This window comes from Myxine glutinosa, chromosome 5 (genome assembly GCF_964187855.1).
Source record: "Myxine glutinosa chromosome 5, kmMyxGlut1.1, whole genome shotgun sequence".
NCBI lineage: Eukaryota > Metazoa > Chordata > Myxini > Myxiniformes > Myxinidae > Myxine > Myxine glutinosa.
This window is the reverse complement of record NC_136265.1, coordinates 285613-300354: the sequence shown is the minus strand read 5'-3', so window position 1 is coordinate 300354 and position 14742 is coordinate 285613. Positions and strand designations below refer to the sequence as shown.

The 14742-nt window shown below is 41.3% G+C and overlaps 1 protein-coding gene across 4 annotated transcripts in view; it reads left to right on the top strand.

Annotated features, from left to right (window-relative positions):
* The window catches only part of GLYR1 (glyoxylate reductase 1 homolog), a 297703-nt gene that overhangs the window by 79268 nt on the left and 203693 nt on the right, over window positions 1-14742 (top strand). For 2 of the 4 annotated variants that reach the window (XM_078777480.1, XM_078777478.1), the window contains exons 5-7: window positions 3317-3406; window positions 3582-3644; window positions 12460-12554. In XM_078777480.1, the coding sequence (XP_078633606.1) occupies window positions 3317-3406; window positions 3582-3644; window positions 12460-12554 (248 nt within the window). The remainder of the gene's footprint in view (window positions 1-3316; window positions 3407-3581; window positions 3645-12459; window positions 12555-14742) is intronic. The other 2 variants (XM_078777477.1, XM_078777479.1) reach the window with 1 other exon arrangement.

The following is a 14742-nucleotide window of genomic DNA, read 5'->3' as shown; positions in this document are numbered from 1 at the left end:
AGTAGACATGGGGGTGATTCAGTGGAGCTCGACGATTGGACAGTATGACATCATCAAGAGGCTTTGAGAAAGAGGAAGAAGAGCGCATTTCTCTTTCTTTTTGTCTCTCTCGGGTGGCTTGGCTGTTTCTGGCCCATGTGCACTTGTGAAGACTTTTCGGAGCTTTTGTGTGAACTTTGGCAACGTTGGGGGAGGGGGTGTTATTGGTTGGTGATGCTCTTCGGGGGAGCTGAGGGCCGCATTGTGCTCGCTGGCCAGGAATTGAGAGGAGGGAGTTTTGACAGCCGCTTCACGGCTCGGTGCACTCGCGTCATTGACCGCGCCATTGTTGGAGCGTTTCCCGCGTGAGCGGCTTCGGGCCAACTTGTACTGCTGACCTCGCCAGTTTCAACGGCCAACAACCTCACCAAAGTGCTCGCTGGGACGCCAAAGCTGAGTGCCAGCCGGATAAAGGAATTTCCTTTTATTTTTATCTTTACCTGGTCTGTTTTTGTCTCTGAGTGGAGACGTCTCACAGTAGTAAATATTAGATTCACCTCCGCATTTATTTTATTCTTTGATTTACTTCATTAAATTCATTATTGTGGAATTTTTCATTGGTTGTGTTGTGTTTCTTTGTTTGTGGGTTCGGGAATAAACCTGTGTGGCTTCTGTTCAGGTAAACACCTCGCTGCCTTCCGTGCCATGTGCACCAAAAAGTACCGCCAATTTTTGGGCTGCCGCCTTGGGAATAAAAACGATCTTAACCACTGGAGGGACACGACAGTATGTATGTAAATATGTATATGTATATGTATATGTATGTTTGTCTCACAAACGTACATCAATCAGAGCTGAGGATCTGCTCACATGACAGGGGTGATGTGATGTCATTACGACGTACGACGGCTGACTCCACACACGGCCATTTTGATGTATATGCCCTTTCGGCCGAACATGTTGTCGAACTCGTCATATATCGCTATCACCATGCTGTTTGTCACCATACTGCACGACCTTCACGTTTTTCATTCAGTGTGAAACACAAACAAACCGGTTGTTAAAATTACCATCAAATATCGAAAGCATAGATGTTACAGGTCTTCCGACAACACAGTACGTATATGCCTTGGGCTTCATGCCTTCATGCCTCACTTCCTGCGACCCTATAGAGGAGGTAAAATGGGGGTTTTGCCCCAAATATTGATATTTAATTGAAAAATCTTCTCAGTAAATCGCCAGACAGATCCAGACCAAACTCAACCACGAGGCTCGAGACCAAGCCTATCTTTAAGTTGTGCTGCTCATGGTCGGTCATATGTCCCCCGGAAAGGGGTCATGGGCCCACTCCTTTGATCCCTCACACTTAATAAAACTTATTTTCCTCAAAAACTATATGACCGATATGGACTAAATTTGTGACGATACATCAGAACAGTAAGGGCCTCAGAGGGTGGTGCTCCCATTTTGGATCCTCCCCTTATAAAAGCCTGAAAGGATGGGGGGGGGGGGGGGGAGGGGGAGGGGTTTCCTCCAATTCAATCAACTAATATAGAAATCTTATCAGAAACCGTCTCCCCCCCCCCCCCCCCCCCCTCTCGCGTGCCAAAAGGCTGAACTCTGTGTCCCCCCCCCCCCCTGCGCTGGGCTGTTTTTGTTGACAATGACTCTGTTGAGGTTTGTGTAACTGTGTGTGTAACTGTATGTGTGTGTGACTCTGTGTTCCTGTATATTTTTTGACAAATTGCTCTGCTCCCCATGAATCCTCCACAGGGAAAGTCTCATTTCTTGGACTATCATTTCTTGTAAATAATTCACCGGACGCAATTCACAACTTTGTGTGCATGTTAATCCTCTGTGTTGTGTTGAATTTTGTGTGCCCGTCATTTTGACAGGCTTTCTCCCCGTTTAATAGTAGAGTCGTTTAAAATATGAAGAAGGTTTTATTCTGATTAGAGAAGGTTTGACTCACTCTGTCTCTCTTACTCAGCGTTATGTCATGATTAAAAATGAATAAAAAAGAAATACGAATAAACAGCATTGATTGTTGGTTCACGAGTTATCAAGTGACCACTATATTTGTCATGTCTGTGCGTCTGTCTGTGTGTGTCTGTCTGTCCGCAGCATAACTACCCAATGATATCATCCGATCTTGATGAAACTTGGGTGGGAGGTTGATATCATGATCTAGTTGTGCCCTGCCTAGAGTGGGCGTATTGCGCCCATTGTGGGCGGAGCCACGCCCGAAAAAGATGTCTTTTTAGGGGGTAATCGAGTTCAAGCTACATCTTCTCCGAGGGGTTTGGTGGAATCTGACAGGGGTTTCGGTATTTGGTTAGGCCAATGTCAAGTGTCTAGCCCCACGGAGCTCGATTTTTCATTTTTTTTCATTTTTTATTTTTATATTTTCATTTTTTAAAATTTATTTATTTCTTTATTTATTTATTTTCATTTCATTTTTCACCGAATTTTCGGTATTGTGTAGCTAACTCACCTCATAACTGATTATACATTATTTTCTATCTCATTCCAAGGTCAGTAACCTTCGTTTTGACATTTGCGGGCCTGGCCTGTCCGGGCCCGTTTCGGTTGCAGTCCGTCCTTTGTCATTGAATACCGCTCGCTCGTGAACCATCGTCGTCTACCGACTTGTTTATTTGTATTATGGTTATATGATGATGGTAATATGATTGTAACATGATGACTGTAACATGATGACGGTAACATGATGACGGTAACATGATGACGGTAACATGATGACGGTAACATGATGACGGTAACATGATGACGGCAACATGATGATTACAGGACACAGGATGGCTGTAATTAATTATTTATGCTCTTTTGTTAAGCAGTGTGTTGATTTTTTATATATTTTTAAATAGTTTTATACACTAGTACACTTTACCATGGAATTGATTTGCCATGATTTCAGGTTTTATAATGTTTGCGGTGAAATTGTAGCTCGAAATGTCGAAAATCCGAAGGATGTTGAGTAGTACATCATGATGTCAGCTGACTTTCCTGGGAATGTGAGGCTGTATTGGTGTAAGATTATTTTCAGCATCTCTGCCACCACTTTGAAGGGTTAGGTAAAAACACAGTGAGCAATAAGGTGTGAATGCGCTGTGAACAACACCCAAGTGTGCTGTAAAAACTTTTACATGAAGGAATGTTTAAATGTCCTCCAACAATGTATGAATCTTTGTGTGCGCGAGAAATGAAGAAAAACATAAAATGATATCTATTCGAGTTTTCCCTTTCTTTTATGTCTGCAGATTTATGATCCCATTATAGCCATAAATGATGGTTTATGTGATTTTATGTTACCATGCAGATAGCCGGTGAAGCTTCCATTAAGCGGGGCAGAAGAAAGCAGGAAGGAAAACTACCTTTCGCCATGGACAAGAAGCTGACCAGCAGTCTCGTGAGAATTATGATTTTTCAACCAAACTATGAGCTTGTATTTAGTCTTCCTCGGCTCAAAAGCCATACACTCTCCCCCCCTACCCCTTCGGCTTCGGCCCTCCCCAACCCCCTTTGCCCCCTTCCCCCAAAACGTCCTCTTTTTTTTTAAACGTCTTTCATTTTTGTTTGTTTAGATTCCTTCTCCATTGAATACTTCCTACCATTCAAGTTTTCATGATTATGTGAAGCCTTTTCACGTGAGTAAATGAACACAGCTGAACTAACAGCAATGATAAACAGATTAATGGTAATGTGGAGTTATAATGTAGATAAATAGCTTAATGGTAATGTGGAGTTATAATGTAGATAAATAGCTTAATGGTAATGTGGAGTTATAATGTAGATAAATAGTTTAATGGTAATGTGGAGTTATAATGCAGATAAATAGTTTAATGGTAATGTGGAGTTATAATGTAGATAAATAGCTTAATGGTAATGTGGAGTTATAATGTAGATAAATAGTTTAATGGTAATGTGGAGTTATAATGTAGATAAATAGTTTAATGGTAATGTGGAGTTATAATGTAGATAAATAGCTTAATGGTAATGTGGAGTTATAATGTAGATAAATAGTTTAATGGTAATGTGGAGTTATAATGCAGATAAATAGCTTAATGGTAATGTGGAGTTATAATGTAGATAAATAGTTTAATGGTAATGTGGAGTTATAATGTAGATAAACAGATTAATGGTAATGTGGAGTTATAATGCAGATAAATAGTTTAATGATAATGTGGAGTTATAATGCAGATAAATAGTTTAATGATAATGTAGAGTTATAATGCAGATAAATAGCTTAATGATAATGTGGAGTTATAATGCAGATAAATAGTTTAATGGTAATGTGGAGTTATAATGCAGATAAATAGTTTAATGATAATGTGGAGTTATAATGCAGATAAAGAGATTAATGGTAATGTGGAGTTATAATGTAGATAAATAGTTTAATGGTAATTTGGAGTTATAATGTAGATGAATAGTTTAATGGTAATGTGGAGTTATAATGCAGATAAAGAGATTAATGGTAGTGTGTAGTGGTAATGTAGCTAAGCGGTTCAATGGTGGCGTAACCAAACATGCATTGCATTCATCAGAGAATTTTGGTTGAAGTGACACTCAATGTACTGTATGTTATCCATTGTTTATGGATATATATATATATATATATATATATATATATATATATATATATATATATATATATATGTATATATATATATATATATATATATATATATATATATATATGTATATATATATATATATATATATATATGTATATATATATATATATATATATATATATATATATATATATATATGTATATATATATATATATATATATATATATGTATATATATATGTATATATATATATATATATATATATATATATATATATATATATATATATATATATATATATGTATATGTATATGTATATATATATATATATATATATATATATACACAGTGGAACCTTGACTTACGAGTTTAATTCGTTCTGTGACCGAGCTCGTAACTCAAATTGCTCGTTTCTCAAATCAAATTTCCCCATTAAAATGCATTGAAATGCTATTAATCCGTTCCAGCCCCCAAAAAACCACACCAATTTTTTTTGTTACGTGTTTTTAAATAAGAAAAATGTACTTTATAAATAACAAATAATGTATAAACAAGCACGACCTCGTATATACTGTACATAATAAAAGACAATGTAAAGAAATAAACTGGTTTTATTAAGTGTATTTACCTTGAAGATCAGACGAAGATGCTGGCGGAGGTGGAGGGGATAACTTTTGCCTTTTTCGCCACACTTTCCTCGCTTTCACTTGCAGGGCGTTTCAATAAAAACCTGTCCAACGAGGTTTGTTTCTTCCTCCCTTTCAAAATGTTTCGAAAATGAGTGAGGCAAGTGTCGTTACACAGCGCCAACGCACGACCTGTTGCAACTTTTTCAGGGTGTTTCTTTTCAATAAACTCTGAAATTTTCTCCCACATTCCCAACATTTCCTTAATCTCACTTGTAGCGATAACCACCTCCGCCTCTGGCTCCTCCGCGTTAATTTCCTGCAAAACCTCCGTCTTCTTTTTTTTCCAAAATTTCTTTCCAAAAAAAGAAATTTTCCAAAATAACCAAAATGCGAAAACAAAGCAGCAGCGATATACGGCAGAGATACTGTACTTGCACGGCAAGATAACCACGTGACCGGAACCCACCTGGTGGCGGCTGGCGTAAACTCAAAATAACCAACATGCGAAAACAAAAATGCAGCGATATACGGCAGAGATACTTGCACGGCAAGATAACCACGTGACCGGAACCCACCTGGTGGCGGGTGGCGAAAGCTCGTAACTCAGATCTCGGCTCGCATCTCAAAGCAATAAACCGCCCGAGCGACGGCTCGTATCTCGAAAAACTCGTAAGTTGGTGCACTCGTAAGTCAAGGTTCCACTGTATATATATATATATATATGTATATATATATATATATATATATATATATATATATATATATATATATATATATATATACATATAAATGACTCCGTGGTAAGATCTCCAACCTTTAATTGAACAAACAATGACAACGTTTCGATTAACAACATGTGACAAAGCCACACGCCTCCGTTAATCTTCCTCAAGAGTGATAAAATCATCTCAACATCCCCTTAAATGCAAAGTGGGTGGGGTATATGCAAAGTGGGGTGGGCAAAGCTGGACAGCCAATGAAACCGTATCACACCGCTCTCGTGAACAGAGACGTTACTGACCAAATTCAAAGATCAACCGCATATTAACGTCTCCGTTCACGAGAGCGGTGTGATACGGTTTCATTGGCTGTCCAGCTTTGCCCACCCCACTTTGCATATACCCCGCCCACTTTGCATATAAGGTGATGTTGAGATGATTTTATCACTCTTGAGGAAGATTAACGGAGGCGTGTGGCTTTGTCACATGTTGTTAATCGAAACGTTGAGGCATTGTTTGTTCAATTAAAGGTTGGAGATCTTACCATGGAGTCATTTGGATTTACTCCCAACTGCAAATCTTTGCATATATATATATATATATATATATATATATATATATATATATATATATATATATATATATATATATATATATATATATATGTATGTATGTATGTATGTATGTATGTATATATACTGAAACGCAAAAGAAACTTTACCACCTTTGAAACCTTTAAATATCAACAATAACACTGCGTGTAGTAAATGTGTGAACTTATTTGTGGACAATAGTGTCCTCACTGTCAGACAAAACGGTCACGGATGGTCACTTGAACCTTCAATGGTCACTTCATAGCACAGCTGTTGAACAGCCATTTTGACTGTCAGTGATTAGCCAAGGGGTACGGGATGATTTTAATGAGCTGCACGTGATGTCTTGATATTGGCTTTAAAAAGGCCAGTGCAAAATGGGCATTTCAATCAACATGCCACGATTGTCAAGGGATCAACGGCAGCGTGCCCTGGGAATGCTGCAAGGCGGACTGAGCTACCGTGAGGTGGCACGTCGCCTTGGCTGTTCACACCAGACGATATCGGCCCTGGTGGACAGAGACACCCTCCACAACTCTGCAGATGACAGACCTCGATCAGGGAGGCCAAGAGTCACCACTGCAAGGCAGGACAGGCAGATGGTCCGAAGTCACCTGCGGGATCGATTCCGTCCAGCATCCCGCACTGGGGCAGAAACTCCGGGGCATGCAAACCCACGGATCTCCAATGATACTGCACGAAGACGACTGCATGACTATTGCAGTCATGCAAGAAACTTACCACTTGTTTGAAATGTAATAAAATTGTAACAGTTCAAAATAAAACAAACCAACAATTGCTAATTGAAACATTGGCATTTTATTGATGACATGTCAAGTTTTTGACCAAGATACACCATCTCATCAGTTTGTTCGACAGTACAGAACAGCACAGGGTGCAATGTCAGTCCCCTTTCAATAGCGTGTGTGGCCACCATTGTTTTGGATACAGGCAGTGCATCGTCGGCGTATACTGCCTACCAGTCTTTGGATGGATTGCTGCTGGATTCTGTCCCACTCAGTCCTCAATGTCTGAAGCAGCTCTGCCCGTGTCCTGGCCCTGCCAACTACGCGTCTCCCAAGCTCATCCCACAGGTGCTCTATGGGATTCAGGTCAGGGGAGAGCGCAGGCCACTGCATGGTGTTGATGTTCTCGCCTTGGAGAAATGCAGTGGTAAAGCGAGCAGCATGGGGACGAGCGTTGTCATGCTGAAAGGTTCTCAGTTCTGGGTGGTCTAGCAGGAATGGCAGCAGATGAGGTCGCAGGATGTTATCCACATACCGCTGGGCATTAAGATTCCCATCCACAACCACCAGTGGCGTCCTGTACCGGCCTGATATGGCGGCCCACACCATCACACTTGGGCCACCCCACCTGTTGGCTTGACGCACGCAACAATCGGCATATCGCTCGCCAGTTCTTCTACAGACACGCTCACGCCCATCAGGACTGTCCACACAGAACCTTGACTCATCGCTGAAAGCGACCTCGTTCCACTGCGCCAAGGTCCACCACTGATGCTGCTGGCACCATCTCTGTCGGTTGCGGCGATGGGCAGCCGTCATCACGGGGCCTCTGTATGGTCTTCTGGCAGTCAGACCATAGTCATGCAGTCGTCTTCGGGCAGTATCATTGGAGATCCGTGGGTTTGCACGCCCCGGAGTTTCTGCCGCAGTGCGGGATGCTGGACGGAATCGATCCCGCAGGTGACTTCGGACCATCTGCCTATCCTGCCTTGCAGTGGTGACTCTTGGCCTCCCTGATTGAGGTCTGTCATCTGCAGAGTTGTGGAGGGTGTCTCTGTCCACCAGGGCCGATATCGTCTGGTGTGAACAGCCAAGGCGACGTGCCACCTCACGGTAGCTCAGTCCGCCTTGCAGCATGCCAAGGGCACGCTGCCGTTGATCCCTTGACAATCGTGGCATGTTGATTGAAATGCCCATTTTGCACTGGCCTTTTTAAAGCCAATATCAAGACATCACGTGCAGCTCATTAAAATCATCCCGTACCCCTTGGCTAATCACTGACAGTCAAAATGGCTGTTCAACAGCTGTGCTATGAAGTGACCACTGAAGGTTCAAGTGACCATCCGTGACCGTTTTGTCTGACAGTGAGGACACTATTGTCCACAAATAAGTTAACACATTTACTACACACAGTGTTATTGTTGATATTTAAAGGTTTCAAAGGTGGTAAGTTTCTTTTGCGTTTCAGTATATATACAGTCACGTGAAAAAGTAAGTACACCCCATGTAAAGTTTTGACTTTTTCAACATATTTCAACAAACAGCAGCTATTTGATCTTCATTTCAACAATATTGATAGACAAAGCTGATATAATATAACAAATATCATGAAACATTTACATTTTGTAGGTTTTTTATTTACATTTTGTAGTCCATTGCATAATTTAAATAGACATAAATGCAAATATCGCATGTGGAAAAAGTAAGTACACCCTTGGCTCGAATAGGTGGTATTGCCCCTTTTGGCAGTAACAACCTCAAGTAGGCGTTTCTTATAACTGTCTACCCATCTCTGACATCGACTGGGAGAAATTTTCGCCGACTCATCCATGCAGAATTCTTTCAGCTGTGCGATGTTTGATGGGTTTCTTGCATGCACAGCTCGTTTCAAATCCCCCCACAACATCTCGATGGGATTTAGATCCGGGCTTTGACTTGGCCATTCCAGAACCCTCCATTTCTTTCTTTTCAGCCATTCCTTGGTGGATTTACTGGTATGTTTAGGGTCATTGTCATGTTGCAAGGTCCACCTTCGGTTGAGCTTCAACTTTCCAACAGATGGCCTCACATTATCCTCAAGCACCCTCTGGTACAATGAAGAATTCATAGTGGATTCTATGATGGTGAGCTGCCCAGGCCCTGATGCACCAAAGCTGCCCCAAACCATAATATTTCCACCACCATGCTTTACAGTTGGTATCAGGTTCTTGTGGTCAAATGCTGTTTGGTTTTCACCAAACATGTATTCTGGTATTGTGGCCAAATAGCTCTACCTTTGACTCATCTGTTCAGAGCACATTGTTCCAGAAGTGCTGGTCTTTGCGTGGGTGTTCATTGGCAAACTTCAGTCTTGCCCTGATGTTCTTTCTGGACAGCAAAGGTTTCCTCCTGGCACACCTCCCATGTAGATCAAATTTGTGCAGCCTCTTTCTAATGGTAGACTCGTGCACTTTGACATCAACAGTGGCAAGTGCTACCTGTAGGTCCCGTGATGACATTCTGGAGTTCTTAGAGACTTCTTTCAGCATCTTGCGGTCTGCGCTCGGGCTGAACTTTCTGGGGCGTCCTGGCATGAACAAGTTGGCAGTTGTTGGGAATCTTCTCCACTTGTGGATGATCTTCCTGACAGTCGAATGTTTGATATCAAGTTGTTTTGAGATCTTTTAAAATCCCTTTCCAGACTCGTAGGCATCTATGACCTTCTTTCTGAAGGCCCCAGAGAGCTCTTTTGATCTAGGCATGTTGATGCCGCACACCTCAACAACAAAGAGCAAACCAAAGTAAATGTCTTAGGTTTAAATAAGACAGGTTCCTCCAAGATCCTCTCTAACGATGTTCTAATCATTTGTACCTGAGCTGGTGCACCTGATTCTAATTTTAGGTATTTGAAGTCGTGATAAATGTAGGGGTGTACTTACTTTTTGCACATGCAAAATTTGCATTTATGTTTATTTAAATTATACAATGGACTACAAAATGTAAATGTTTCATGATATTTGTTATATTATATCACCTTTATCTATCAATATTGTTGAAATGAAGATCAAATAGCTGTATGTTGAAAAATGTTGAAAAGGTCAAAACTTTACATGGGGTGTACTTACTTTTTCACGTGACTATATATATATATATATATATATATATATATATATATATATATATATATATTGGTTGATATATATATATATATATATATATATATATATATATATATATATATATATATATATATATATATATATATATATATATATATATACAGACTTGGCATTTAATATGGAATTTTTTTTTTTCTTGACTTGGGTTTACTTTCTTAACTCAGGATATCAATCTGGTGAGTTTATTTTACACTGTGGTGATTTATTTGTTAAAAGAACCATGTCACTGATTGTCTGTCGCAGCAAGAAGTCAACAACAGGATTATATCACAGGTGGCGTGGCAAAATGTACGGACAGGTGCATTTGATGATTGGCTTCACAGTCGGGTATACAAGGGTTGTTGCGTTCTGTATTAGTGGAAAACAACTGCTGCACGTCTCCAAAAGTTATTGCCGCTTCCTCTGGAGATAGTCCGTCAACTTGACAATGCTGTTTGTCATGGAGTGGTGGCTTTACGAAATTCCGGCATGAAACAGCGTGCTGTTGCTCGGCAGTATGGCATCACTCAAGGTCAGGTGTCAAAGATCCTGAAACGAAATGCTCAGAGGGGTGTCCCTACTCCAATACCGAGGCCAGGACGTCCCCGCAGAATCACAAGGGGGAGATGATCGCCAGCTGCACCGGTTAGTCCGCAATGGCCGTACCAAGTCAGCTAATCGGCTTAGGGCTGAGTGGCAGCAACTGACAAATGTGCCTGTATCTAGAAGGCTGGTCAACCAACGACTGGTTAAAGCAGGCTATCGTGCCAGGCGTCCGCTGAGAAAGCCACGCCTGACCAGACAACACCACCAGCGCCGATTGCAGTGGGCCAGAGAGCACCGTCAATGACAGCCAGGACACTGGAATCACGTGATCTTCAGTGACGAGTCTAGATTTCTGGTCTATCGTCAAGATGGCCGCGTCCGAGTGCGCAGACAAGTGCATGAAGCCTACAACAAAGATTGTGTAGTGCCAAGAGTCCAAGCTGGAGGTGGTGGGGTGACCGTTTGGGCTGCTTTTCATGCAGGGGGTAAAACTGACCTGGTTGTTCTGAATGGAAACCTGAACCAGTTCAAGTACAGGGCCATTCTGGAAGAAACGTTGCTCCATTTGCTCGTGCAGCCTTTCGAGGAAACTTTGTCTTCCAAGATGACCATGCACGGCCTCATCGTGCTTGCATGATCCAACATTTTCTTGCTGACCATATGTAGAGCATATGGAGTGGCCTGCCATGTCCCCGGATATGAATCCGATAGAGAACTTGTGGGCAGAATTAACGCGTCAAATCGACCACTTGGACCAGCAGCCGACCTCTGTGCGTGAATTGCAGCAGGCTATTGTCACTGCATGGCAAGCGATTCCTGTCCAAACCTTGGCAAATCTCGTGAACAGCATGCCTCAACGTGCTTGTGCTCTCCTGAATGCTCGTGGGGGTTACACAAAGTACTGAACTGTAATTTTACTGTCCGTAATCCCAGTCGTAATTTAACTTTTGTTTTTGTCAAATTTTTTTTTGCCTAATGTGCAAAATAAAGAGATGCTTCTGGAAAACGTACAGAAGTTTAACACATTACTGTCCATGAATTGAGTTCGATATCAGTTTACATCACTTTCAAGGATCAATTTATTTGTTTCGAAATGTCAAATGTGTTTTTTGTTTCTTTTAAAGGTCACATTCACAAAATCTAGAATAACTTCAACATAATTCCAATGAACTTTTGGTTCTAAGACATCTTGAAAAGTAAGTTCATCCCCACAAAAAAAATATTCCATATTAAATACCAAGTCTGTATATATATATATATATATATATATATATATATATATATATATATATATATATATATATATATATATATATATATATATATATATATATATATATATATATATATATATATACACACACACACACACAGTTCTTTTTGACATGGAATGAAGGAGTGCCTGATTACTCTTATAAAGTAAATTCCTGTGTAAATATATCGATAAATAGATGTTTTTCTTCTTGTTGCTGCATCATAATTTATTTTTTTGAGAATTGGTTTTTATACCACACCAGATATTTAATATAGATCATCGAGAAATGACAACTGCATCCATCCAGGCAGCTGACACAACAGCGGCAAATGGCAACGTAATTCCAACCAGTAAGAGGCAAGTGATCGTACGTGCATTTTCCTTTGGGCGGAATGGTTAATTGTTAATGATTGTTCTTCTATGACGTGTAATTTTGTACATGCATCATTATTGTTTTGTTATTAAAAAATAAACATTTGTTGTTTGCAATGTTGGTCAAATAAACGGTAAAGAAATGTCAACGAGGTTGATAATTGCAATAAAAACGACGACATTACGATCAACTCACCATTGGTCAGAATTGGTCATCCTTCTTGAATAATGGTACAACTGCTTGGCTGAGCAAATATTTGCCGAGGTAAGTACAAGTAAACGTGGAGAGATTGAGCCTTGAGAGACCTTGGAATGCAGTTTTGAAATGAGTCAACTGCTGTCTACCTGAGAGAGAGAAAGAGAGAGAAAGAGAGAGGAAGAGAGAGAAATAGAGAGAGAGGAAGAGAGAGAAAGAGAGAGAAAGAGAGAGAAAGAGAGAGAAAGAGAGAGGAAGAGAGAGGAAGAGAGAGGAAGAGAGAGGAAGAGAGAGAAAGAGAGAGAAAGAGAGAGAAAGAGAGAGAAAGAGAGAGAAAGAGAGAGAAAGAGAGAGAAAGAGAGAGAGAGAGAAAGGGAGAAAGAGAGAAAGAGAGAAAGAGACAGAGAAAGACAGAGACAGAGACATCGAGGATTTCGAGAGATTGGTGAGCCACCACACAAAGGAGAGACATGTTGATGAAGCTGTTGTGATTGACTCTTTCACTATTTCAATTCGGCTAATTTTCCCCTTCGGTGCAAGGAACTGTTCGTCGGCTAGGTTTTCATTGTGGCTCCAGCTTTAGTGGAGCAACCTGGCCGTCCAGAGCATCGTTCTTTGCACCGAAGCTATTCTGTAAATATTTAGAGCTCATGTCCCCCCCCCCCCCCCCCCCACCCCTTGGGTTTGTTGATCTGGAGAAAGCATTCGATAGGGTTCCACGCAAAGTATTGACGTGGCCAATGAGGAAGTTAGGAGTGGAGGAATGGTTGATCAGAGTAGTGATGGCAATGTACAAAAGAGTGCGCACAGCTGTAAGGACGAAGGACGGGAACAGTGGTGAGTTTGAGGTGAAGGTGGGAGTGCATCAGGGGTCGGTACTAAGTCCACTACTATTTGTAGCTGTGCTGGCTCAGAACGTAAAGGAGGGTTTACCGTGGGAGTTGTTGTATGCAGATGATCTGGTGTTGATTGCGGAAATTATGGATGGACTGAAGGAAAAGATGAACAAGTGGAAGGATGTATGGAGACAAAAGGTCTGAAGGTGAATATCGGAAAGACGAAGGTGATGGCAAGTGGTAAAGCATGTGGTGAGGTGGAAAGAACTGGGAAGTGGCCCTGTGCTGTGTGCAGGAAGGGTGTCGGAGTGAACTCCATTCAATGTACAATGTGCGCTGAGTGGGTTCATCAAAAATGTAGTGGTCTGAGAGGGTCATTAACCAGTGTGGCAGCTACATTCAAATGTAAGGTGTGCTCAGAGGGACCTGCAGATGGAGGAAATGTTGAGTTGGATCTTGGAGACGGCGTGAAGCTGGAAGGTGTGAAAACATTTTGCTACCTCGGAGACATGCTGAATGGAGAAGGTGGATCAGACTCGGCAACGGTTGCTCGAGTGAGATGTGCATGGAAGAAGTTTCGGGAACTGAGTGGCGTGCTGACGAGGAGCGGAGTGTCGTTGAAGCTGAAGGGAAAGGTGTATGCTGCATGTGTGAGAAGTGTTATGATTTATGGGAGTGAGACATGGGTAATGAACGTAGAGCAGCAACGAAGGCTGGAAAGGGTGAAAATGCGAATGGTTCGGTGGATGTGCGGAGTATCGTTGAGAGAGAGAGGAAGATAAATGATGAATTGCGAAAGATGGTGGGAATAGAGCCTGTGATGGATGCTGTGAAGAGAAACAGGTTGAGGTGGTTTTGTCATGTGTTGAGGAAGGATGAAAGTGACTGGTTGAGAAGAGTGATGGAAATGAATGTAGAAGGAAGTAGAGGACGGGGAAGACCGAGAAAGACTTGGCTAAAGATGGTCGAAGAAGAAATGCGGGCAAGGGGGTTAACAAGGGGAGATGCAGAAAATAGGGCAAAATGTAGAACATTGTCATGGGGACCGCAAGGCTAATCCCCGCTCTTGCAGGGAAAATGGCCTTAAAATGCATGTTGTTGTTGTTGTTGTTGTTGTTGTTGTTCTTTTGGCCTGTGTTCA